Genomic DNA, 25,752 nt, shown 5'->3' with positions numbered 1-25,752 from the left:
GGTGGCATCGTCGGAGCAGATACGGCGGAGGCGGAGAAACTGGGAGAATGGAATAGAGTCCTTACAGGAAGCGGGGTGGGAGGAAGTGTAGTCCAGGTAGCTGTGGGAGTCAGTGGGCTTGTAGTAAATATTGGTCGCTAACCTATCCCCAGAGATGGAGACGGAGAAGTCGAGGAAGGGAAGGGAAGAGTCAGAGATGGACCATGTGAAGGTGAGGGAGGGGTGGAAATTGGAGGCAAAGTGAATGAAATTGTCAAGTTCGGGGCGAGAGCAGGAAACGGCACCGATACAGTCATCAATGTATCGGAAAAAGAGGTGAGGGAGGGGACCCGAGTAGGACTGGAACAAAGATTGTTCCACATAGCCCACGAAAAGGCAGGCATAGCTAGGACCCATGCGGGTACCCATGGCAACACCTTTGATTTGGAGGAAATGAGTGGAGTTAAAGGAGAAGTTGTTCAATGTGAGAACAAGTTCAGCCAGGCGGAGGAGGGTCGTGGTGGATGGGGACTGGTCGGGCCTCTGTTCGAGGAAGAAGCGGAGTGCCCTCAGGCCATCCGGGTGGGGGATGGAGGTGTAGAGGGATTGTACGTCAACTCAAATTTCTCTCCACGGATGTTGCCTGACTTGCTGAGTTTTTCCAGCATTTTCTGTTGTTATTTCGGATTTCCAACATCTGCAGTATTTTGCTATCGGGTTAAGAGGCAGTACGCGTGCGACTGCACAGGCAGTGCGTGCGCAGTGAAATTCCTTTTTTTTCCAGAGTTGCCCGAGTGTAAAGGCCTCCGGTTTTTACGCGTGGAAAAACCAGACGTAAGTATTTAGTTTTACAGGTAAGTGGGCTTTTAGTACAATATAGACATTTTTTTTCCACAGGTTTGTTATTTTTAAAGAATTTACAACATTTTATTTAAAGTCAAAGTAGTGTTTTGGCAGCCCATACTTTTCATGAGTTTGACAGCTCTTACTGTCAAACTCATGAATGAGTTTCCCCTCCCCTGATTGGCTGCACAGTGCTCACCAGATCCCAGCCGGCACATCGCACTAACTACGCTGCTGGATCAGGTAAGCACATCGCGCCGACATCTGAACCGGGCCAGTGACAGGAAATGCAAGCAGGCCCGGGCTTCAGATGTCGGCGCGCAGGGTGAGTGCAGATCGGGGGCTTGCACGCGCGGCAAGCTCCCGATCCTAATTTCAGGGCCAATATATCCCAATTTCATTATACGCTGCACCTGCTTCACAGCAAATTACTCGCAATTTGAGAGTACTTGTGTAGACCTATTATGAGTACTGTTTTTGTCTCTGTCGAGTTGGCTATTTAAAGAATTGCAAGAATTCTTAAGTTTAGAAAAGGAGGATCTTGTACAACTGTGAATCAGCAATTCAAAAAGAAAAGAAAGACTTGCATTTATATAGTGCCTTTCACAACCACCGCACGCCACACCAAAGCACTTTACAGCCAATGAAGTACTTTTAAAGTATAGTCACTGTTGTAATGTAGGAAAGGTGGCAATTTGCGCACAGCAAGCTCCCACAAACAGCAATGGGATAATGACCAGATAATCTGTTTTAGTGATGTTGATTGAGGGATAAATCGTGGCCAGGACACCAGGGATAACTCCCCTGCTGAGTGTGTCCACCTGAGAGAGCAGACGGGCCTTGGTTTAACGTCTCATCTGAAAGACAGCACCTCTAACAGTGCAGCGCTCTCTTAGTACTACACTGGACTGTCAGCCTAGATTTATGTGCTCAAGTCCTTGGAGTGGGACTTGAACCCACAACCTTCTGACTCCGAGGTGAGGGCGATACCAACTGAGCCACAACTGACAGAATTCAATAGCAATTTTATTTGAAATATGAAGTGAATTTGCCCATGCTCTTAATCCTTCAGTGTGTGTGTTGTCATGCATACACCACTGCAATATGAATAGGTAATCAGCAAATATATCTCTTAATAATTTCAAGATTGTGATTTGTGTAAGATGCCATGTCTCATCCATGTGAACATATCATCCGAAACTCTGAATATTACTAATTTCCAGTCCTAGCTAACTATTGAGGATCTATCTTTTGTTCATTCAATAGTTTGCTACATCTGAGGCATAGAGCATGTGTGTCTACAGTCAGAGTGTGTAGAGTCAACTGATTTGAAGTTGGGTCCAAGGTTATTGTGATAAGTATTTTGGGCTTAGGATTTTCTTTATGTAAAGATGGATACAATGAGCAGTTGGTATGATGCACCTCCAGTAAGAGTTAACTGGCATTTTTTCAGACTTCACTTTAAAGAGCAAAAATTATATTTTATTAATTCCAACTAGTAGTGTGGTTTCTAAGTTTCCATGGCTCTTTGGACAGTCTGAAGTAGCAACCTGTTTGTACTTAATATGGACCTTCGCTGGGTTACATGAGGCATTTCAGTGGGACAGTCTAGAAGGACAATTCGAGGTTGGGAAATTGGTGTTTATACAACAATAATTAAGTTCTGCTGATTATATTATTTCTTGCATAAGTTAGTGGAGGTACATTGCGCGTTAAAAGACATCCTTCTAAATCTTGGACAGTTGTCAGACTGTATCATGCTGTTCCTGAAATAACTTTGAGCTTCATAGAAAATTTAAAAAGGAGACTTTTCTAGATAATGTTGCACGTAAATTTAAGTTTGTCTAATTATTCATGTTATGCCAAGTTAAAAAGTAAGGCCTAAAAATTCGGTTGCTTTGCGCCTCCCGTTAGCGCCCTTAGAGGGCGCAAAGCAACTAGCGCCCCGCTTGTGCCCCAGCCGCGATCTTTGGTAGCGCCCCCTGACTTATGCTATGTCCGACGGGCTCAGCGGGGCCTACCTGCGGCCGGGGCAGCGCAAATTAAAGGGGAGGTGCCAGGCGGCCATTTTTGTTGCTGACCGCCTGCCCCCGTTGCCGTCCCTTGCCTCCTCTGCAGCCCCCCCGCGGAGTACCAGCTGCGCTCCATGAGCCCGGCACTCCTCTTGAGTGCTGGGTTCTTTTGCCAGCACTTTGATCCCTGGTGGCCCAAATGGGCCCTGGGTCGTGCTGCACTAGGCCCCTCCCCTTTAAGGAGGGAAGGAAAGCCTGCAATACCGCGGCGTGATGTGCCGCAGAGCGTGGTGCTGTGGCACGTAGCGCCGCGATATTCACTTGCAGCGCTACAAGAGGGAGGCGGGGCACTTTCAGTAGCACCCCGCTTCCCTCTTGGGGCACTACCGGTGAATTTCGGCCGTGGGGATGTTAATTTTTTCGGGGCGCTGAAAGTAGTGCCCCGGCGAAGTTAGCACTCCAAAGGAGGCGCAACTCAATTTTTCCCCCTAAGTGTCATTAACAGCCAAAGCCAGCATCAATTTCATGCTAATGGAAGAGGAGGTCACCCATACTCAGGATGAGACTGCAATTTAATCACTAAATTATAGAACATTTTCAGCCTTGCTAAGCGATATGGGTAAACTCTGCCTCCATCAGTACAAATTGATGCAATCCACAGCAGGAATATATGCAACTGTTAATTGTGTTGGGTCAATGTGATGTTGATTTGTAACAGGGCTGAAATGCTTAATAAGTATTTGTTAAAACAGTAAGCAAATATGTCAATAAGTCACTTGTATTGTGTGACTAGAACTGTATGATTACCTTTATTTCTGTAAGTTCCCTGTATCTACAAATTTGGCATTTGAGGATGCTTCCAGGGTAGTATACTGTTACTGCATAAAACTCTTAAGCATGTCGGTGCTGGGAGGGAGAGGTAAGGCTGGGCTGGGGTGGCCTAAGGAAAACTTGTGCCGCTCGGAGGAGCACTTCTGCGTCTCGTGGTCTGCAAGGATTCCACAGAAAAGTAATTTTTAAAAAGCTTATCTTGATCTTTTCTGGCCACTGAGTGAGTCCTGCCATGTTTTCGCTGTCGGGGTTGACCTTGTGTGGGCCTCTCGAATTCCAGTCAAAATGCCGTTGTGCAGAGATGACATCATTGGGCCTGCAGTGGGAGCCTCAGTCGACTGCAAAATCAGTGAAGATAATATATCGGCGGGCGGGAATATCCTCGGATTTGAACAATTTAACCTTCTCTTCCTCCTAGGCACCATTCGTACCGGGCATTGGGGAAACCAAAGCATTATGAAGCAAAACAGTAGGAAGAAGCGTAATATCTTCTGCCCTTGCCACCAACTCCCTCTCCTTCCTTTGCCACTGTTTCAAGCTGAACCAGATTGTTCGCAATCTTGGCATCCTATTTAACCCCGTGCTGACCTTTCAACCCCATATCCTCTTCAACACATAGACCCACCATTGACAGTCATGCCTTCACCTGCCTAGGCTTTATGCTCTGAAATTCCTTCCCTAAACCTCTCCACCTTACTTCCTCCTTTAAAATCCTCTTTAAAACCCGTACCTTTAGCCAACATTTTGGTCACCACTACGTTGTTTTACTTGAAAGCGGGCTGTGTGGAGGTGGGAAACTAAGAGGTTGGGGAAATGGTGATCGTAGGGCGGAAGATCTCCAGAGGAAATGAGGTTAGTCTGAGAAATGATGGCTTGGTGTTCAGTAGTAGGATCATGGTCCAGGAGGAGATAGGGGACTTTGTCAGAATTGGCATTCGGCCTCAAGGTAGAGGTATTTCTACCATACAGCAACAGTAGGTTTGATGATGATGTTGAGATTATATCTGAGAGAACAGAGCACTGCAAGTCTGGAGGGAGATAAATCAGAGTGAATGATGGGAATGGAGAAATTGACATGACTGATATGACATTGGCAGTTCTCAATGTAAACATTAAGGGAGGGCAGGGGTTCAAAGTGGAGACTGAAGTCAGAAGAAAAGGTCTAATTTGCAGGAAGAAGCTTGCTCGGCAAAAAAATTAGGTACGGAGGTGGTGGAGGAAGAACTCAATATCATTGTCAAGCTCAATATTCATTGAGGTGGGAGCATAGATGTTATGGACAGATTGCTCAGGGTCAGAGAAGGAAAAGTCAGACGAAGGCCTGTGAAAATCCAATGGTGAGATTGGGAGGAGTAATGGATTTGGAAGGAAGTGAAGAGGAAGAATGATCAGGAGGTAGGTTGGTGTCCAAGAATTGTTGAAGCTTGTGGTCCTTGTTATCTGAAAGGAAGAAAAGCAGGTTTGTTAAAATGCTGGATGAGACAAACTGAAGGCCAGGACAGACTTGAAATAAAATCAGTGCTGCTAAAGAGTGAGGTCTAGGACATGTATATAGTGGCACATAGAAAAGTGGGTGAATTGCTTGAAGTGGCAAGTGCAGACATTAGAGGAGCATTGAATATCAGAAGTATTGGTGATCATGGGTGGATCTGAAAGAAAAAGTGTGAAATTTGAAATGGAATCCATGTGGAATGAGTCGGAGCTGGAGGCAGGAATCTGTCAATTTACTTTCATGCTCGTAGATGTTCATGTAACAGAAGTTTAGTTCATCTCCCAGTAGTGTTGCTGTTGTCTTTAAGCCACGTTAGTGGTAGAATTGTTACATTAGTAATTACTCAAATCATTCTCTGAATACATTTTCCTACACTTTAGATGGAGATACCTCATCATGATGGGTGTATACTACAGTCTCTAAGCACTCTGGAATTTCTCTCTGCTGTCATCAGAACAGGTTTTAGCTGGTATAAACTGGTTGTATATTGTGTATCTTCAGAGGTACTAACAACTGTAATGTTGATTTGAAAGATACATCTAACTATGTCTTTTCACTCTTCTTCTGAAATGCCCTACAATCCCACTTCGATAATCTGATATTTAAATCAGGTAGGTTTGCTAAATTATGATTGCCGTGAAGGCCTTTAATTTAATGTATTAAAAAGAAACACCATGAAAATGTCTATATTTTTGGTTGTGAGCAATCAGACATTAGTGCAAGTAGACATAGTGATCAAACTCACCATCTAGTAGCAAGGACAAGCACTGTATCAAAAAACTTGTCCAGCATAAAGTTACTTCTCTTCACATCTCTATCCTCCCTCGCGACCCCCCAAAAGAAAACGAAAAATCCAGACTTCTGGGGGAAAAGTGTGCTAAAGTGTACTTGTGTAAATGTTAAAATGGAGCAGCACTTATAATTGGATGCATCATTTTTCTGGTTGGGGGTTGTGTAAGCTATGTGGAAGTTTTAGAAAATGTTTTCCATTCACTTTTCTCAGCTCAGCCAAAGTTAAAGGAACAACTTGCTTTCATATAGGACCTTATCGCATCCTCAGGTTGAAGTACAGTCACATATATTTTCAAATATGGCTTCCAATTTCCACCCCAGCAAATGGCGTTGCTGGTTGAGAGAGGCATGTTGCTCAGGATACAAGTCCCTGCTCACGATATTGCTCTGGGATTTTGTTTTACGTCACCTGAGCTTGGTTAAATATCTCGTCAGAAAGATGGCACCTCCAACAGTGTAGCTTTCCAACAATGATGCATTGAGGCATCAGCCGAGATTGTGCGCTCAAGTCTGTAGTGGGGTTGAACGTACAACCTTCGTACTTGGAAACAAGAGTGCTACCAATTGAGCCAAGCTGAAAATGTTTAGTAGCTGCATATTTTAAAAAGCAGCCAGTCTTTTTTCTTGTACATTGCTGACATGGTTCTGTATAAAATCAGAATTTTCAGATCCTGAAAAACAAGTGTGTGGTTATGATTGCCTTACACCTGGCATTTTGACTTCAGTTCATATTAGGAAGAATATAATTGATATGTTCCAATTAATATTTTTTTGTGGAGGAGGAGCAATATCTGTTGTGAAAATTAACTTCAGTTGCCTTTGGGCAGGTAGAATTTACTTACTACAGGATCTTTCTAATATTATTACCAGGACAGCTGTCCTTTTGCTGAATTATTTCTATTGTTCAAAGTTGGTGCCACCCATACCTGTAAGCACTTGTTAAAAATAGAGTCCTTACAGGAGGCGGGGTGGGAGGAAGTTAAAATCCTGATTTAATTTATGCGAGTCAAATGATTAATTTTAAGGCATTTTTCACCAGTGTTGTCCCTTCCTTCATTACTTTCCTTGAGGCATTGACTTCCTGGTCAGTGTGGCTCAGCATGCACGCTTGGTAAATTCACAGAGCCATTGGGAAAGCTAAAAAGTTTAGTTTTAAGGGGGGTGATTATGATTTCCCAGTGAAAAGTGTCAGCTTGGCTTAGCACAAGCACATCATCTAAACTGATACTGCAATGCAACACTGAGGGAGTGCTTTATGGTCAGAAGTGCTGACTTCTTCTGTTCGCATGAGATGTTAAAACTGAGACACCATCTATCTGCCTGTTCAGGTGGATGTTAAAGATTCCATAGTACTATCAGAGCAGGCTGCGTGTCCAGTGTCCTAGCCAACATTCCTCCTTGACTAATATAAATAATTCATCCCATTATTGTTTGTGGAATCCTGTCATGTGCAAAGTGGCTGCCACACTTACCTACCCAACAACAGTGACTGCAAAACTAATATGTGTGAAGAGCTTTGAGATTTTGTTTAGACAGGTGATAAGGTGCCATATAAATGCAAGTTTATCATTTGGTCTTCCATTAGTATGTGATTCATGACTACAAATATAATTACAAGTTAATCAGTTTGGGGGATGGGTATGAGGAATAGTGTGTAATACAGACAACATGATGTATGTGCATCTGGAGGCCCAGAATGTTGCCTGGAGACGAGGTTTTGCTCCCTGCCTCTGGAGGCAAAGTGCCATTGATGGCAAAAGTAAATGGCCTACCTGAAAGCATAAGCTCAGCAGTGGCCTGAGCTGTTAGGCCAGTAATATGATTATTACATTGAGCAAGGTTTGCTGTCAGATGTTTCAAGTTGCATGTGCAGTTGTTCCAATGTTGTGCCTGGTTATCTGAATCCACTGTATGGAGGTAATGGAGCAAATTCATAGTTTGCCACAGTGCTAGCAGCTTCACAAGATTCCAGAATTGGTTCTGTAATATAAATGTCCTATGATTTGCTGATATCCTAACTCACACTAACTCACATTCACCCATCACCCTTGAGCTCGCTGACCTACATTGGCCCCCAGTCCAGCAACGCCTCAAAATTAAAATTCTCTCCCTGTTTCTGTAACCTCATCCAGCCCTACAACTGTACGAGAACTCTGTGTTCCTCCAATTCTGGCCTCTTGTGCATCCCCAATTTGTTTTACCCCACCATTAGCAGCCATGCCTTTAGCTGTCTAGGTCCTAAGCTCTGGAAATCCCTCCCTAAACCCCTCTACCTCTCTCTCCTCCTTTTAAGATGCTCCTTAAAACTTACCTCACATGACCTAATAACTCCTTATGTGGCTCGGTGTCAAACTTTGTCTGATAACGCTCCTATGAAGCACATTGGGATGTTTTATTACGATAAAGGCACTATATAAATGCAAACTGTTGTTGTTTTTGTTGATAGGCAGAGATGTAAGAGAAATAGTGCAACAAATCCAATATCTAGAGTAGATAAATATTTGAAGCGGAGGAAGATACAGGTTTATGGGGAGAGAGCAGGGCAGCAGGATTTGATCTGGATTGCTTTAGGAAAGGGTTTGTACATACACGATGCACCTAATGGCTGCCCCTAATGCTGTAAACTTCTACGGTTAAATTGATTGCAGTGTGTGCCAACATGATTCTGTATGTGTTCTGTAGAGCAAGGCACACCCACAAAAAGGGAAACAAACTGACTTCCCACATTTCTCAGGGACTGATCTATCATGTGTGAATTATGTCGACTGGGAATGTACAAGGCAGGTGATGTAACTGTGGCTAACATAAAAACTGATCAATGAATAACAAGTAACTAAAACTCGTGCTTTGTAATTGGCTTGTGATGATAAGATAGGTTCTGGTGATGCTTAAAAAAAAAAATAAAAAAAAAATTGAAGTAAAATTAATAGGATTTCACTTCTATTTCCTTTCAGAAACCACCTGGGGCAAATCCTTTCAATGAAATCATTAGTACTACAACAATAAGTGTTTGTATTTGTATGATGATTTTATAGAATCCTGAACCTCAATATTAACCCCACCATGATGGGCAGGAGAGGGTTGGGATGTTAAAAATTTGAAAAGCAGTGAATGCGTCCCCAACCCGCCACGTATGGTTTCTTGACATACGAGTGTTCACTGTGGAGAGGTGGGACACTTCATTTCATTAAAATAGTTAATATGCAATTGGGAGCCTGATTTAAATTTAACAGATGCTTCACTGGTTTCCCAGGGCTCTTTGTTGGCCAAGAGGAGCAGGACTGCTCCCCTCGGCCCCTCAAGGAAGCCTTTAGCCTTCACCCTGCCACGATTGCTGCCCCACCCCACAGCTCCTTCAGACGTGTTCTCCTTCCCTTCTGTGATGACCTCTTTCCGCCCCTCCCCTCAAGTCCCGATCTCTTGCTCCCTCCCTCCTGCGATGGCTCTCTTTCCCCCACTCCACGCCCCAATCTCTCACTCCCTTCCCCGTCCCGATTGCTGGGGACTGTCCATTAGAGCGCCCAGCTGCGGCCTCCTGTTGCTGGTTTTCCTGCCCGGCAGCCTGTTAATCTGGTCGGGAAACGAAAGAAAAAATTATAATGAGGTTCTGCCATTAAGTTCATCGGGAACTCCACGTCTCTGGTTTTGCCGCGATTTCCCCGCGCTTTCCCATACCCTCCTTGTCTCCCCGTAAGTATTGGGGCCTTAGTATTTTACAGTAAGAAGGAGGCCATTCTACCCCTTGTGTCTGTTCTGATAATCTGAAAGAGCTGTCTGCTAAGTTACATTCCACTGCCCTTGTCCATTCCCTTTTAAAATGTTCTTTTTCCAATGTTTATCAAGTTCTTTTAAAAGCTACTACAGATTAGAACATAAGAACTTAAGAAATAGGAGCAGGACTAGGCCATTTAGCCCTTTGAGCCTGCTCTGCCATTCAGCAAGATCATGGCTGATCTTCTACCTCAACTCCACGTTCCCGTACAAATCCCTTGATTCCCTTAAAGTCCAAAAATCTATCTATCTCAGTCAATGACTGAGCATCCACAGCTCTCTAGGGTAGAGAATTCCAAAGATTCACAACACTTTGAGTGAAGACATTTCTCTTCATCTGTAAGACGTGTACATTTTTACTCCAGTCTAAAAGTACTTAGAGTTCAGACAACTCGAGACAAAGATTCCAGGGTAACTATTCTTCACTTAAAATCAACAGCGATTACAAGCATACATAAGTGCTAACACCAGCGAGTGATCAGTTCAGTGGTGACTAGTAGGCTCTCTGAGCGATCAATCAAGTCGCCCGGCTCACTGCAGCAGCCCCTAGTGTCTTTCGACTGCTCTTTTTATACCCCAAAACTTAGCAGACCGCCCAATGCGTACATGTCCCAGACCACGTTAACAATGGCCAGTAGTTGTTTTGCTTTCTCCTCTCCTTATCTGTTAGTCAGTGGGCCTCAAGGCCGGTTATGTCATTGTCTGAAGAATTTCCTGTTAACAATAGCTCGAACTCTCAAGGCCCACTTCCTTATCTGTGAGTTTTACGGAATTTGCCCAGTAATACGGCCCTCAGTCCCTCATGGTATGCCGATCCATTAAATTTGGTCAACTTTGAGTTTAGTCAAGTTACTTTACAGCGATGATGCATTCTTACATATCTCAGTCCTTACATGGCCGACCCCTTGTTCTGAGACTGTGAGCCCTAGTTCTAGACTCCCCAACCAGGTGAAACATTCTCCCAGCACCTACCCTGTTAAGCCCCTTATGAATTTTATATAGTTCAATGAGATCACCTCTCATTCTTCTAAATTCTAGGGAATATAGGCCTAGTCTACTCAATCACTCCTCATAGGACAATCCCATCATCCCAGGAATCAGTTTAGTGAACTTTCTCCTATTTCCACAACTGATTCTGGTAGAGCTTTTCATATCCTAACAACCCTCTGCATATATATCTATCTATATATATATAAAAGGATCGATCTGTCTGTCTGGCTATACACTCACTATATATATATATTATATATAAAAGGATCGATCTGTCTGTCTGTCTGTCCGGCTATACACTCTCAAGTTATAGAGCGTACCTACACGTGCGTTACATCAAAAGAAAGCTTACGATTCCAGAACGGTCAGAAGCGTATTTACGTTTTGGTGAGACAAAAATTGCGCCCACGGTATCCAAAAAATGTTCAAAATTCCGCTCATTAGCATCGAGTGACGTCGAGGTCGACCAATCGTAGTCGAGCGACCCGACGGTCGACCAATCGCTGCGTCGCGGGGGCGGGTTCGTCGCGCGTGCGGTCAGGCCCTCCTAGAGTCGAGTGACAGGATGATTGACCAATCTTAGCTTCAGTGACATGACGGTTGACCAATCGGTGCGTGTGTGGGCGGGCCTTATCCTTCTGAACCGAGGTGAGTGGCCGCCATCTTGATTCCAAACTTTTCATTTCTTTTTCCCACTTTCTGCGTGTTTCTTTTCAAATCTACATTTCCAGCAAAAAATAATTGCTTTTATTAAATTGTTTTAAAAAAAATGTTAATTCATTTGTAAATATTTTCTCTAACCTGATTCTTTTTCCTACCTTTCCCCATTTTTGTAAGGCCTCAAAGCTTGGGCCTCTCCTGCCCAGCCACGCCCGAGCTAGGTAATTGTCCCACGGCTTGTGGTAAGCTCCTCCACCCCCCCCCCCTCCAGTCTCCCCCGTCACATTACCCGGGGCAACGGCGTCGGCCGCGAGGGACACGGGACAGGCACAGGGTGCGCGCGCAGCAGGCGACACACAGCAGTCCGAGGCACAGAGCGCGGGAAGCCAGCAGGTGAGATGCGGCATCTCTCTCTCTTCCCCGCTCAGCGGTCTTGAAGCCGGCTCGGGCGGGGCTCTCGGGAGAGTGGGGGGCGGGGCTCGGGAGTGCGGGGCGGGGCGGCCGGGGCTCGGGAGTGCGGGGTGGGGTGGACGGGGCTCGGAAAGGGGGGAAGGGTTACCCCGGCAACCGGGCCTGGCCGTCTCTCACAGCCTCAAGCCGGCTCACGCCTGTTCCCGGGGCTTGGCTCCATTTGCGCCCGCGGGCCACTCTCTCTCTCCTTCCCTCTCCCCCCCTCCCCACCTTCTCTCCCCCCCTCCCCCCTTCTCCCCCCCTCCCCCTTCTCTCCCCCCCTTCTCTCCCCCCTCCCCCCCTCCCAGTCGCGCTCTCTCTTCCCCCCCCAGTCGCTCTCTCTCTTCCCCCCCAGTCGCTCTCTCTCTTTTCCCCCCCCCCAGTCGCGCTCTCTCTTCCCCCCCCCCAGTCGCGCTCTCTCTTCCCCCCCCCAGTCGCTCTCTCTCTTCCCCCCCCAGTCGCTCTCTCTCTTCCCCCCAGTCGCTCTCTCTCTCTCTCTCTTCCAACAACAACATGCACTCAAAAATCCCTCGGCTCCGCCGGGCACTTCAGCTAGTATATATAAAAGGATAGTGGTGTCTGTCCGTCGGTCTGTCTGTCTGTCCGCTATACACTCAAAAGTTATAGTGCGTACCTACACATATGTTATATCAAAAGAAAGCTGATGATCAGGGGAGTGTCATAGGTGTATTTACTTTTTGGTGAGGCAAAAATTGTTTGGACAGTATACAAAAAACGTTAAAAAATCCGCTCATTAGCGGTTGACCAATCCTACCGCTCATTAGCGTTGAGTGACCTGATGGTTGACCAATTGGTGCGTCACGGGCGGGACCTAATCCTGCAGCCTCCCGAAACGTTGCCGCCATTTTTTCCCCTGCTTTTACTAGCTGCGGCGGCCCGCCGGAGCGGGAGGTGAGTTGGGGTCACTCGGGCCGGGCCTGACAACCGCTCGGCCCGAGACACAGAGCGGGGGAGCGGCAGCGGCCGGCCGTCAACCGCGCGGTCCTCTAAACTGCCCTGGCAATGCCGGGCCCCCCCAGCTAGTATATATATATATATGTATATTTGGCCCCATCCTTCATTCTTTTGGTGATTATCTGAAATGTATGCCTTCTAGTTACTGACTCACAGATCCACGGAAATATTTTTATCTGATTTACCTTAACATGTTCCCTTATCATTTTGATCACGTCTATCAGATTTCCTTTTAAACTTCTTTGCTCTAATGGAAAGAGCCCAATTCCTCATAACTAAGCCCTCTTATCACTGGTATGATCTTAGTGAATCTCTTCTACACCCTCTCCTTGGCATCTATCCTAAAGGTGCCCCAAAACTGGACACGTTACCTTCTTGCTTGGTATATCTGACTTTTAGCACTACAAAATGTATTTAAACTTCAACGTGGAGAAAACAATCAGATTCTTTTATGATTTCCTTCCTGCCTGCACATTCCCATTTAAAGTTTTAAAGGTGGAGAAAAGCGTATACTGTGTATGCATCAAAAGTAAATAAAACCTGAAAGGAAAAAAAAATTCTGCCTAAAGATGTCATCTGTGCCTTGCCCACAGTCTGTCTGTCCTTGAACATTTTTTAAAATTATACAATAAATTAAAAATCTGTTACCTCCTCTGAATCTTTTGTACTAACTCATTGTAATTCTCTCCTTCAAATGTGGCGCATGTGGTAGTATTGTGTGCTTGATGGGTAATTATCTGGGCCATTGTTGGAACTCTTTTGGATTGCTTCAATAGAGCCATCAACTCCATTCAAATGTTCCAAACAAAAGCTGATTTTCTCTGAATTTACCTGGATTTCTGGGTTTCCAATTCCCCCGATTCTTAACACTAAAAATAGAACCTGAAATATACACAAAAACCTCAGGTTTGTAAATCAGCAATAAAAAAGTCACCGTAACGAGCATCATGTTTGCAGCACCTCAATGCTGCAGAACACTGACTGCACAAATGTCAAAATGAATGCGGCCATGGTCCCTTTAAAGAAACCGGCTGATGACGCGTCATCAAATTATGTCATCAGACTTGCTTCCTTTTAATTGGCTGGCAACCCCGCAGGGCAGGCCTATTAACGGAAAATCATTTTTGCAGAGCGGCTGCAGCCGGGAGCGGGACCAGAACCCACCAACCACATCTCCCACCGCGATCCCGCCTCTGCTGGCGAAATCGCTGCCAAAGTTTCTGGTTGATTTTCATCAGTATTGAAACTGATAAATAGATAAAAGACTATTATCAGCATTGTGGCTGAACTCTGATTTCTTCTCTCTCTCTCTCTCCCCCAGCCCTAATACAGTGCTTTAGCTGAAGGAGATTATTGTTGTATAACTTCCTAACAACTTGTGCAGCAATTTAACTCGAGTATTGAACATGAAAAGAGGCCTCTATAAACAGAGTTTATGAAGCTATTGTCATTTTTTGAACATGCTTTGTACCCAATAATATAGAATTTCGTTTTAACACTGAACAGCTGGTTTCATTGCCTCCATCACTCTAAATTACTGTTTACCTTTATCCCTGCAAATCTGAAAGCAATAACCTAAAGAAAGACTATGAAAAATTCAAAAATGGGTTTAGAATGCATGTACGTAAACTAACAAAGTGTGGTGAATAAGGTATGTGAGCTACAAGCACAATTAGCTGTGTGGCAATATGATGTTGTGGCAATAACGGAAACATGGCTTAAAAACGGGGAGGGCTGGGCACTTAATATTCAAGGGTACAAGGTGTTCAGAAAAGATAGGGAAGAAAAAAGGGAGGTGGATTTGACAGTGCTGATTAAGGAAGGCATTGTAGTGTTGGAAAGGAAGGACGTTCTTGAGGGGACAAGGACAGAATCCATTTGGTTAGAGTTGAGGAGCAAAAATGGTATGATCACGCTATTGGGGGTATTCTATAGGCCTGCAAATAGTGAGAGGGAATTAGAGGAGCAAATCTGCAGAGAAATCGCAGAGTTATGCAAGAGCTATAGAGTGGTGATTTTGGGGGACTTTAATTACCCAAATATTGATTGGGATAATGCTAGGGTAAAGGGAAAGGAGGGGGAGGAATTTCTGAAATGTGTTCAGGAGAATTTCCTTGACCAGTATGTTCTTGGCCCAACTACGAAGGAGGCATTGCTGGATCTGGTGCTGGGGAATGAGGTGGGCCAGGTCGACCAAGTGTCTGTGGGAGAACACTTGGGTACGAGTGATCATCGTATCATAAGATTTAGATTAGCAATGGAGAGGAGCGAGGAACAATCTAGAGTGGAACTTCTAAACTGGAATAGGGCTAACTTCAATGGGATGCGAAAAGATCTAGCCAGTGTAAAATGGAACCAAAGACTGACAGGAAAAACTGTCTTTAAGGAGAAGATGTTCCAAGTACTGTACAGGCTAGGAACATCCCAACAAAAGGGAAGGGTAAGGGAACCAAAGCAAGGAAGATGATGAAACAAAAAAAGAGGGTGTATGATGCATGTCAGATGAATTCTTCAAGGGAGAATCAGACCAAATACAATAAGTTGAGAGGGGATGTGAAGATGAAAATAAGATTGACAAAAGAGCGAATATGGGAGGAGAATGGCGGTTAACATAAAAGGGAACCTAAAAATCTTCTACCGGCATGTAAACAGTAAGCGGGTAGTAAGAAGCGGGGTGGGGCCGATTAGAGACAAAGAAGGTGATATATGCTTTGAGGCGCAGGGCAAGGCTAGAATACGCAATGAGTACTTTGTATCGGTGTTTATTAAGGAGGTGGATGTTGACAAAATATCGGTTGAAGTGGAAAAGGTAGAAGCAACAGAAGGTATGAAAATTGATAGACAGGATGGGTATGTTTAGAGTGGACAAGTCGCCTGGTCCAGATGGCTTGCATCCCAGGTTGCTAAGGGAATTGGGGGAGGAGATAGCGGAAGTGCTTGCCATAATTTTCCAATCTTCCCTAGATGCGGGGAAGGTGCCTGAGGATTGGAATGTGGCAAATGTGACACCATTGTTCAAGAAAGGGTGTAAGGACAATCCCAGTAACTACAGGTCGGTCAGTTTAACATCAGTGGTGGGTAAAGTTTTAGAAACAATTTTTTCCTTGATTATTAACGGGCACTTGTAGAGGTTTAAGCTAATTAAGGAGAGCCAACATGGATTTGTAAAAGGCAGATCGTGTTTGACTAATCTAATTGAATTTTTTGATGAAGTAACAGAGAGGATTGATGAAGGGAATGCAATGGATGTTGTCTACATGGATTTTCAGAAGGCGTTTGACAAAGTACCACATAGAAAGCTGGTTAGCAAAATTGAGGCTCATGGAATAGGCAGTGGCAGCTTGGATAAGGAATTGGCTTATCGACAGAAAACAGCAAGTTGTGGTAAATGGCTGTTTTTCAGACTGGAGGATGGTAGACAGTGGTGTTCCCCAAGGGTCAGTGCTGGGGCCACTGCTTTTTTTGATATATATAAATGACCTGGATATTCGAATACGGAGTAGAATTTCTAAATTTGCCGATTACACCAAACTTGGGAGTGTGGCAAACAGTGATGATGATACCAATCGACTGCAACATGACATAGAAAGGCTAGTAGAATAGGCAGACAAGTGGCAGATGGAATTTAATACAGAGAAGTGTGAGGTGATGCATTTTAGTAGAAGGAACAGGGAGAGGAAATATACACTTAATGGCACAGTTTTAAAGAGTGTGCAGGGACAGAGGGGCCTGGGAGTTAATGTGCATAGGTCCCTGAAGGTGGCAGGACATATTGAGAGACTGGTTAACAAAGCATTTGAGATCTTGGCTTCATAAATAGAGGTATGGAGTACAAGAGTAGAGAAGTTATGCTGAACCTTTATAAAGCACTGGTTAGGCCACAACTTGTGTATTGCGTCCAGTTCTGGTCACCACAATTTAGGAAGGATGTGAAGGCCCTTGAGAGGATGAAGAGGAGATTTACCAGAATGGTTCCGGGGATGGGGGAATCTTGGCTACAAGGACAGGTTGGAGAAGCTGGATTTGTTTTCATTAGAGCAAAGGAGGTTGAGGGGTGATTTGATAGTGGTGTACAAGATTATGACGGGTTTGGATAGGCTAGACGGGGAAAGGCTGTTCCCACTAGTTGATGGTACAAGGACTGGGGTTTTGGGCAAGAGATACTGGGGAGATGTGAGGAAAAACTTTTTTACACAGCGAGTGCTGACGACCTGGAATTTGCTGCCGACAGAAGTGGTGGAAGTGGATACACTCAATGTTTTCAAGGGGAAACTGAATAGGCACTTGAGGGAAATAAACCTTCAGGTCTACGGGGATAGATCAGGGGAAAGGGACTGACTGGATTGTTCTACAGAGAGTCGGCACGGACTCGATGGGCCGAATGGCCTCCTTCTGTGCCGTTGTGACTCTATGACAGTCCATGAGTACATGTCCCATGGTCTTGCCAGATTTGGCAAAGGCCAGCCCTGGAGGTTTTAGGCGGATGCATTCTGGCACTTAGGCTGCGAATGCAGCATTTGTGGGTTTTTTGGCCACATTAACTTTGAAGAGAAAATGTACATATAAAACAGTCTGGCTGAATATTAATTCAGCTCGCTGGAGTTAATCGACGTGACAGTGTGAAGGAGGCTGTATAAAAACTCCTACTTATCCATCATTAGGATTGATCATCATTGAACTGAAGTCCCTTTTGAAGTGGACTCATTGTTGTCGACTTGCAAGAACTCTCCTTCCCCAGCTCACATTACATCAGAGCTGTAATTTGATTCTTGGATTTTTCCTCATCGACAGAGTTGCTTCACTGTTGTTATTCCATGAGAAAAATTCTCAATTTTTATTGTTTTAAAAAAAAAGCAGTTACCAATCTCTAATTTGTAGCTCTGTCCTTTATTTAAGTTTCACAACACAAATAATCCCATCATCATTACTTTTCTCCGCAGTTTGAGAAGTTCTGAATCAATTTTTGTTTTTAGTTTTACAACTTTTACAGGAGCCCCAAACACAGAGGAAATCCCCTTTATTTTCCCTTTGCAAATTCCATTGTGATGCAAGTACAGATGAGTTATGGGAAAATCCTTGTGTCACTAGAAAAAATCCAATCGGTAAGATGTATGGAATGTTGACCTGATAGCTCAGTGGGTAAATATTTCATGTGATGTGATTCTGAGCAATCGGGGGAATTTTAACATAGGTTAGCGAGTGGGTGTGGATTTGGGTGGGGGGTTAAATGGGCAAAAATTCTGAGCGGGTCAGGAAGCCCGGCTCCAACCTGCCGACTCCAGGGTTTTACTGAGGCGGGATGAGGGGTGGACAGCAACTGCTCCCAGGAGGCGGGTTGGCATTTTAAATATGTTAATGAGGCTGGAAGTGTTGGATATAACTTAACTTTGCAGGTTTTTATGTGGCCAGCCATGTTTCCCAGGCCTTGGGAAACCCAGCAGCTGCAGTGAGGCGAGGACAGCCTCAGGGAACAATCCTGTAGGCCAGGAGGAGCAGAATGCTTCCTCATGGCCCCCGAAGCTCCCCCACCACTCCGGGATTGCCCTCCGCCCCCCCCCCCCCGCACCCGGGGTCGGGGATTGGTTTCCCCTTTGGACCGGTTCCCTTTCGGGATCGGAACCCCCCCTCTCCCCCCCCCCCCCCCCCCCCCCCCCCCCCCCCCCCCCGGGGTAGGGCTCAGACCTACCTGGTCCTGCGGCCTCCTCTGGAGTGCTCCCTGCCCGACTGCAAGCCAAGCTTGCCAATCAGACTGACTTGTGGGCGGAGAATCTGTCAGGGCCAAAAGACGCACACTGTGGAGTTAAAACTCTGTCTGAAACTCCAGCCCCCGCCTACGCAACCTGCCCCAGTTTCCATCCCATACAGTTCAGAAAGACCCCAGGATCAATCCCTGATCTGAGCTGGCTCAGCTGTTCTTAGTGGTGCACTGTTGGAGACTATAATTAGTTTTGGTATTCCCAAGCTACGGTGGGAAACAATAAGCAATGGTTCTGCTCCTGATCTATAATTAGTGACCCTTGTTGAAAAGTATAGCATTGGGCTTGGCCTTGATGCACCCTACAGTTGAGTGAGGAACAAACGTCCATTATATAGTACTTTTCACATCTTCAGAATGTCCCAAAACACTTCACAGCCAATTAATTACTTCTGAAGTGTGGTCACTTTTGTATGTAGGCAAATGTGACAGCCAGTTTGCATAGAGTAACGTCCCACAAATAGCAACCAAAATGATTGACAGTTAATTTACAGCCTGTCACAAATTGACAGTTATTCTATCCTCCACTACAGACCATTGGCAATGGCTCCCATCCTCACTAACCTAAATTAGTTGCCTGTCCCTTAACATCTCTAATTTAAAATTCTCCTCTTCAACTTTAAAATCCTCTCTGCCTCTGAACCTCTCACTTCTAAAAAATATCCTCAGAACTCATTTCTTCAACCAAGTTTTTGATCACCCCTCCTAATTGCTGCTTTCCTGCCTCGGCACCTGTTTTCCATACATCTACCTTTGAAGTACCATGGGATGTTTTAATGTTAAAGATGCTGTATAGATAGAAGATTGTGGTGTTTATCTGTTATTGGCGGTGTTGATCTGTTTTTGCGGCTGTTGATTGTGGGAAGAATTTTGGTCAGAAATCTGCTCCTCTTCAAAGTTTTTATATATACCTGAATGGGCTGATGGTGGGGTGAGGAGGGGGGGTGGGCTGATGGTGGGGAGGGGGTGTGGGCTGATGGTGGGGTGGGGAGGGGGCGTGGGCTGATGGTGGGATGGGGAGGGGGGTGGGCTGATGGTGGGGTGGGGAGGGGGGGTGGGCTGATGGTGGGGTGGGGAGGGGGGTGGGCTGATGGTGGGGTGGGGAGGGGGGGTGGGCTGATGGTGGGGTGGGGTGGGGTGGGGAGGGGGGGTGGGCTGATGGTGGGGTGGGGAGGGGGGGTGGGCTGATGGTGGGATGGGGAGGGGGGTGGGCTGATGGTGGGGTGGGGAGGGGGGGTGGGCTGATGGTGGGGTGGGGTGGGGTGGGGAGGGGGGGTGGGCTGATGGTGGGGTGGGGAGGGGGGGTGGGCTGATGGTGGGATGGGGAGGGTGGTGGGCTGATGGTGGGGTGGGGAGGGGGGGTGGGCTGATGGTGGGGTGGGTGGTGGGGAGGGGGGCTGGGGTGGGGAGGGGGGTGGGGTGGGGAGGGGGGGTGGGCTGATGGTGGGATGGGGAGGGGGGTGGGCTGATGGTGGGGTGGGGAGGGGGGGTGGGGTGGGGAGGGGGGGTGGGGAGGTGGGTGGGCTGATGGGGTGGGGAGGGGGGTGGGCTGATGGTGGGGAGGGGGGGTGGGCTGATGGTGGGGTGGGAGGGGGGTGGGCTGATGGGGTGGGATGGGGAGGGGGGTGGGCGGGTGGGGAGGGGGGGTGGGCGGGTGGGGAGGGGGGTGGGCTGATGGTGGGGGGGTGGGGTGGGGAGGGGGGTGGGCTGATGGTGGGGAAGGGGTGGGCTGATGGTGGGGAGGGGGGTGGGCTGATGGTGGGGTGGGGAGGGGGTGGTTGATGGGGTGGGGAGGGGGTGGGCTGATGTTGGGGTGGGAGGCGGGGTGGGCTGATGGGGTGGGAAGGGGGGGTGGGCTGATGTTGGGGTGGGGAGGGGTGGTGGGCTGATGGTGGGGTGGGGAGGGGGGGTGGGCTGATGGTGGGGTGGGGAGGGGGGGTGGGGAGGGGGGGTGGGTGGGGAGGGGGGGTGGGCTGATGGTGGGGTGGGGAGGGGAGGGGGCTGGGTGGGGAGGGGTGGGAGGGGGGGTGGGCTGATGGTGGGGTGGGGGAGGGGGGGTGGGCTGATGGGGTGGGGAGGGGGGGTGGGGTGGGGAGGGGGGGTGGGCTGATGGTGGGGTGGGGAGGGGGGGTGGTGGGGAGGGGGGGTGGGGTGGGGAGGGGGCGTGGGGTGGGGAGGGCTGATGGTGGGGTGGGGAGGGGGGGTGGGGTGGGGAGGGGGGGTGGGCTGATGGTGGGGTGGGGAGGGGGGGTGGGCTGATGGTGGGGTGGGGAGGGGGGGTGGGCTGATGGTGGGGTGGGGAGGGGGGGTGGGCTGATGGTGGGGTGGGGAGGGGGGGTGGGCTGAAGGTGGGATCGGGAGGCGGGGTGGGGTGGGAGGGGGCATGGGCTGATGGTGGGGTGGGGAGGGGGGGTGGGGTGGGGAGGGGGGTGGGCTGATGGTGGGGTGGGGAGGGGGGGTGGGCTGAAGGTGGGATCGGGAGGCGGGGGTGGTGTGGGGAGGGGGCGTGGGCTGATGGTGGGGTGGGGAGGGCTGATGTTGGGGTGGGGAGGGGGGGTGGGCTGATGGTGGTGGTGGGTGGGGAGGGGGGGTGGCTGATGGTGGGGAGGGGGGGGTGGGCTGATGGTGGGAGGCGGGAGTGGTGGGCTGATGGTGGGGTGGATTTTGCAAAATGGGACAAACACCCAATTGAGATCCTACATGCGGAATTCTGTAAAAGTATCCTCCGGACTCAAAGGAAAACAGTAAACAACGCATGCAGGGCGGAACTAGGCCAATACCCATTAATAATCACTATCCAAAAAAGAGCCACCAAATTTTGGAATCACCTACAAATGAGCATCCCCCAATGCTATCACTACGACGCCCTGAAATGCAAGAGCTGACCATAAAGAAGAATACCCTCAGTCAACTAGTCCTGGGACTCAATAAAGTAACTAATAACAATACTAACAATAACCAGTCCCAGGACAGTGACAGGGTAACACAAAGAATTCGACCCAACACAATCGTCGCTAAGCAAAAGGAAAAATATCTGTCATATTGGGCAGAAACAACAAAAACCCAAAGCAAACTCAATTGCTACTTGGCCCTAAACAGACAATACAACATAGCTGATTACCTGACCATGGTAAAGGATAACAAACTGAGAAGAACCTTGACAAGGTACAGACTTAGCGAACATAGCCTAGCGATCGAAAAAGGCAGACACAGGCAGACCAGGCTGCCAAGAGAAGACAGGATATGCTCTCACTGCAGTCAGGAGTAGTTGAGACAGAGATGCACTTCCTCACAGCCTGTGGAAAATATCAGGGCATCAGAGAGAATTTCTACCAAAAATTCTCACAAATATGCCCAGAATTCAGAAATCTGACTGACAACCAAAAACTCCCATTCCTACTGGGGGAGGAGAGAAGCTGTGTAACACTGGCGGCACACTATGTTACAGCTTGCCATGAACAGAGGGACAACCAGTAAACTAAGACAAGAGTATATATAAACAAGGCGAATGTATATTTATAAACTCAGGGATATACCTGTTTATACACTGTATGAATGGAACTGCATTTATGTGTTCACCATAAATGTATTTTGATGCTTTGGCAACATAAGATGTACCTTATCATGCCAATAAAGCGATTTGTATTGTATTGTATTGTATTGGGAGGCGGGGTGGGCCGATGTTGGGGTGGGGAGGGGGTTGGGCCGATGGTGGGGAGGGGGGTGGTGGGCTGATGGTGGGGTGGGGAGGTGGGTGGGCTGATGGTGGGGTGGGGAGGGGGGTGGGCTGATGGTGGGGTGGGGAGGGGGGATGGGGTGGGGAGGGGGGGTGGGCTGATGGTGGGGTGGGGAGGGGGGGTGGGGTGGGGAGGGGGGGGTGGGCTGATGGTGGGGTGGGGAGGGGGGGTGGGGCTGATGGTGGGGAGGGGGGGTGGGCTGATGGTGGGGTGGGGAGGGGGGGTGTGCTGATGGTGGGGTGGGGAGGGGGGGTGGGCTGATGGTGGGGTGGGGAGGGGGGGTGGGCTGATGGTGGGGTGGGGAGGGGGGGTGGGCTGATGGTGGGGTGGGGAGGGGGGGTGGGCTGATGGTGGGGTGGGGAGGGGGGGTGGGCTGATGGTGGGGTGGGGAGGGGGGGTGGGCTGATGGTGGGGAGGGGGGGTGGGCTGATGGTGGGGTGGGGAGGGGGGGTGGCTGATGGTGGGGTGGGGAGGGGGGGTGGGCTGATGGTGGGGTGGGGAGGGGGGTGGGCTGATGGTGGGGTGGGGAGGGGGGGTGGGCTGATGGTGGGGTGGGGAGGGGGGGTGGGCTGATGGTGGGGTGGGGAGGGGGGGTGGGCTGATGGTGGGGTGGGGAGGGGGGGTGGGCTGATGGTGGGGTGGGGAGGGGGGGTGGGCTGATGGTGGTGGTGGGGAGGGGGGGTGGGCTGATGGTGGGGTGGGGAGGGGGGCTGGGCTGATGGTGGGGTGGGAGGGGGGCTGGGCTGATGGTGGGGTGGGGGAGGGGGGGTGGGCTGATGGTGGGGTGGGGAGGGGGGGTGGGCTGATGGTGGGGTGGGGAGGGGGGTGGGCTGATGGTGGGGTGGGGAGGGGGGGGTGGGCTGATGGTGGGATGGGGAGGGGGTGTGGGCTGATGGTGGGGTGGGAGGGGGGCTGGGCTGATGGTGGGGTGGGGGAGGGGGGGTGTGCTGATGGTGGGGTGGGGAGGGGGCGTGGGCTGATGGTGGGGTGGGGAGGGGGGGTGGGCTGATGGTGGGGTGGGGAGGGGGTGTGGGCTGATGGTGGGGTGGGGAGGGGGGGTGGGCTGATGGTGGGGTGGGGAGGGGGGGTGGGCTGATGGTGGGGTGGGGTGGGGAGGGGGGGTGGGCTGATGGTGGGGTGGGGAGGGGGGGTGGGCTGATGGTGGGGTGGGGAGGGGGGGTGGGCTGATGGTGGGGTGGGGAGGGGGGGTGGGCTGATGGTGGGGTGGGGAGGGGGGGTGGGCTGATGGTGGGGTGGGGAGGGGGGGTGGGCTGATGGTGGGGTGGGGAGGGGGGGTGGGCTGATGGTGGGGTGGGGAGGGGGGGTGGGCTGATGGTGGGGTGGGGAGGGGGGGTGGGCTGATGGTGGGTGGGGAGGGGGGGGGTGGGCTGGGCTGGGCTGGGGAGGGGGGGGTGGGCTGATGGTGGGGTGGGCTGGGGAGGGGGGGTGGGCTGATGGTGGGGTGGGGTGGGGAGGGGGGGTGGGCTGATGGTGGGGTGGGGTGGGGAGGGGGGGTGGGCTGATGGTGGGGTGGGGAGGGGGGGGTGGGCTGATGGTGGGGTGGGGTGGGGAGGGGGGGTGGGCTGAAGGTGGGGTGGGGAGGGGGGGTGGGCTGATGGTGGGGTGGGGAGGGGGGGTGGGCTGATGGTGGGGTGGGGAGGGGGGGTGGGCTGATGGTGGGGTGGGGAGGGGGGCTGGGCTGATGGTGGGGTGGGGAGGGGGGGTGGGATGATGGTGGGGTGGGGAGGGGGGGTGTGCTGGGGAGGGGGTCGTGGGCTGGGCTGGGCTGGGGAGGGGGGGTGGGCTGATGGTGGGGTGGGCTGGGGAGGGGGGGTGGGCTGATGCTGGGGTGGGGTGGGGAGGGGGGGGTGGGCTGATGGTGGGGTGGGGTGGGGAGGGGGGGTGGGCTGAAGGTGGGGTGGGGAGGTGGGGTGGGCTGATGGTGGGGTGGGGAGGGGGGGTGGGCTGATGGTGGGGTGGGGAGGGGGGGTGGGCTGATGGTGGGGTGGGGAGGGGGGGTGGGCTGATGGTGGGGTGGGGAGGGGGGGTGGGCTGGGCTGGGCTGGGGAGGGGGGGGTGGGCTGATGGTGGGGTGGGCTGGGGAGGGGGGGGTGGGCTGAAGGTGGGGTGGGGAGGGGGGGTGGGCTGATGGTGGGGTGGGGAGGGGGGGTGGGCTGATGGTGGGGTGGGGAGGGGGGGTGGGCTGATGGTGGGGTGGGGAGGGGGGGTGGGCTGATGGTGGGGTGGGGAGGGGGGGGTGGGCTGATGGTGGGGTGGGGAGGGGGGGTGGGCTGATGGTGGGGTGGGGAGGGGAGGGGGGTGGGCTGATGGTGGGGTGGGGAGGGGAGGGGGGTGGGCTGATGGTGGGGTGGGTGGGGGAGGTGGCCACAGTCTCAACTGAAAGATGGCAGTTAAAACATTACAGCACTCCCTGTGTACTGCATTGAAGATTATATGATACTAGATTACCAGCTCAGGCCCTAGAGTGCGACTTGAACCAGTATCCTTTTGTCTCGGAGGTGGGTGTACTTTGCAGCCAAGGATGGCTACATGTACTGAATAAAATTTCTCTACTGGCAAGTTAACTTCAACCTAATGACAGTTTGGCCCAAGCCTTTGTGAGGAATATCAAACTTATTCTACCTGTTGGTGGTGCATACTATAGAATTATTTGTATTGGAATATTTACACGCTTTTTGCGAGTCAGACCACTCCGTGCAAATATCCTTATTGGGAAAAATGCAGATCTATGTGCAATGGTGCCTTTGGATGCTGCCAGTTGCATCTTGTCTACGGATTTACAAAATGTATTCTAATCATAAGGTATGCAAGTTATATCTTCTGTAATCATGATTAGTTCAAATTTGTTGAATCCCACTTTTTTTTAAATGGTAGGTCATGTAAGCTTTGATATTCGCAGGGTGCTGTGTGTTTTAAGTTTGTTCTAATCCTGTATGCTTAAGGGACATTGTAACTAGTAAAGTGTCTTTTGAAAACTTTATTTTTCACTGTTGCATTGAAACATCTCACTGCATGACAAACATATCTTTGTGTTGTTTGGGTGTGATATCAATGCAACAATAATATATCACTCCTCTGGCTCTTCCCCTTCCCTCATAATCTCCCTTTGAGCGACAAAGGAAATGCTTCTGTGAATGGTTTCAATATTTCTTTTTCTTTTTTTCCTAAGGGAAAGGAGCAGTCTATTGAAGGAAGCAGAGGTCTTGCACAGAGCCAGATTTTCCCACATAATCCAAATTTATGGTATTTGCAATGAACCTGAATTCATGGGCATTGTGACGGAATATATGAGCAATGGGTCTTTGGACCAACTTCTTCATCAGGTAATGTGTTCAAGTGAAGATGTTCCTGTGGTAGTTATTCTGTGCACATTGTTAACATGTAATTTCTTTTAACAAACCTTGGAAAGAAATGATTAAAAAAAGAAAGACTTGCATTTATATA

At 49.5% G+C, this 25,752-nt stretch overlaps 1 protein-coding gene across 5 annotated transcripts in view; it reads left to right on the top strand.

Moving 5' to 3' along the window:
* ripk2 (receptor-interacting serine-threonine kinase 2) overlaps positions 1-25,752 on the top strand; it is a 218,176-nt gene that overhangs the window by 1,764 nt on the left and 190,660 nt on the right. For all 5 annotated transcript variants that reach the window (XM_085992711.1, XM_085992712.1, XM_085992710.1 and 2 more), the window contains exon 2: positions 25,478-25,631. In XM_085992711.1, the coding sequence (XP_085848837.1) occupies positions 25,478-25,631 (154 nt within the window). The remainder of the gene's footprint in view (positions 1-25,477; positions 25,632-25,752) is intronic.

This window comes from Somniosus microcephalus, chromosome 7, assembly GCF_052327205.1.
Source record: "Somniosus microcephalus isolate GS21.2 chromosome 7, FLI_Smic_1.0, whole genome shotgun sequence".
Classification (NCBI taxonomy): domain Eukaryota; kingdom Metazoa; phylum Chordata; class Chondrichthyes; order Squaliformes; family Somniosidae; genus Somniosus; species Somniosus microcephalus.
The sequence above is the reverse complement of the archived record's forward strand: the minus strand, read 5'-3'. Positions and strand labels throughout refer to the sequence as shown.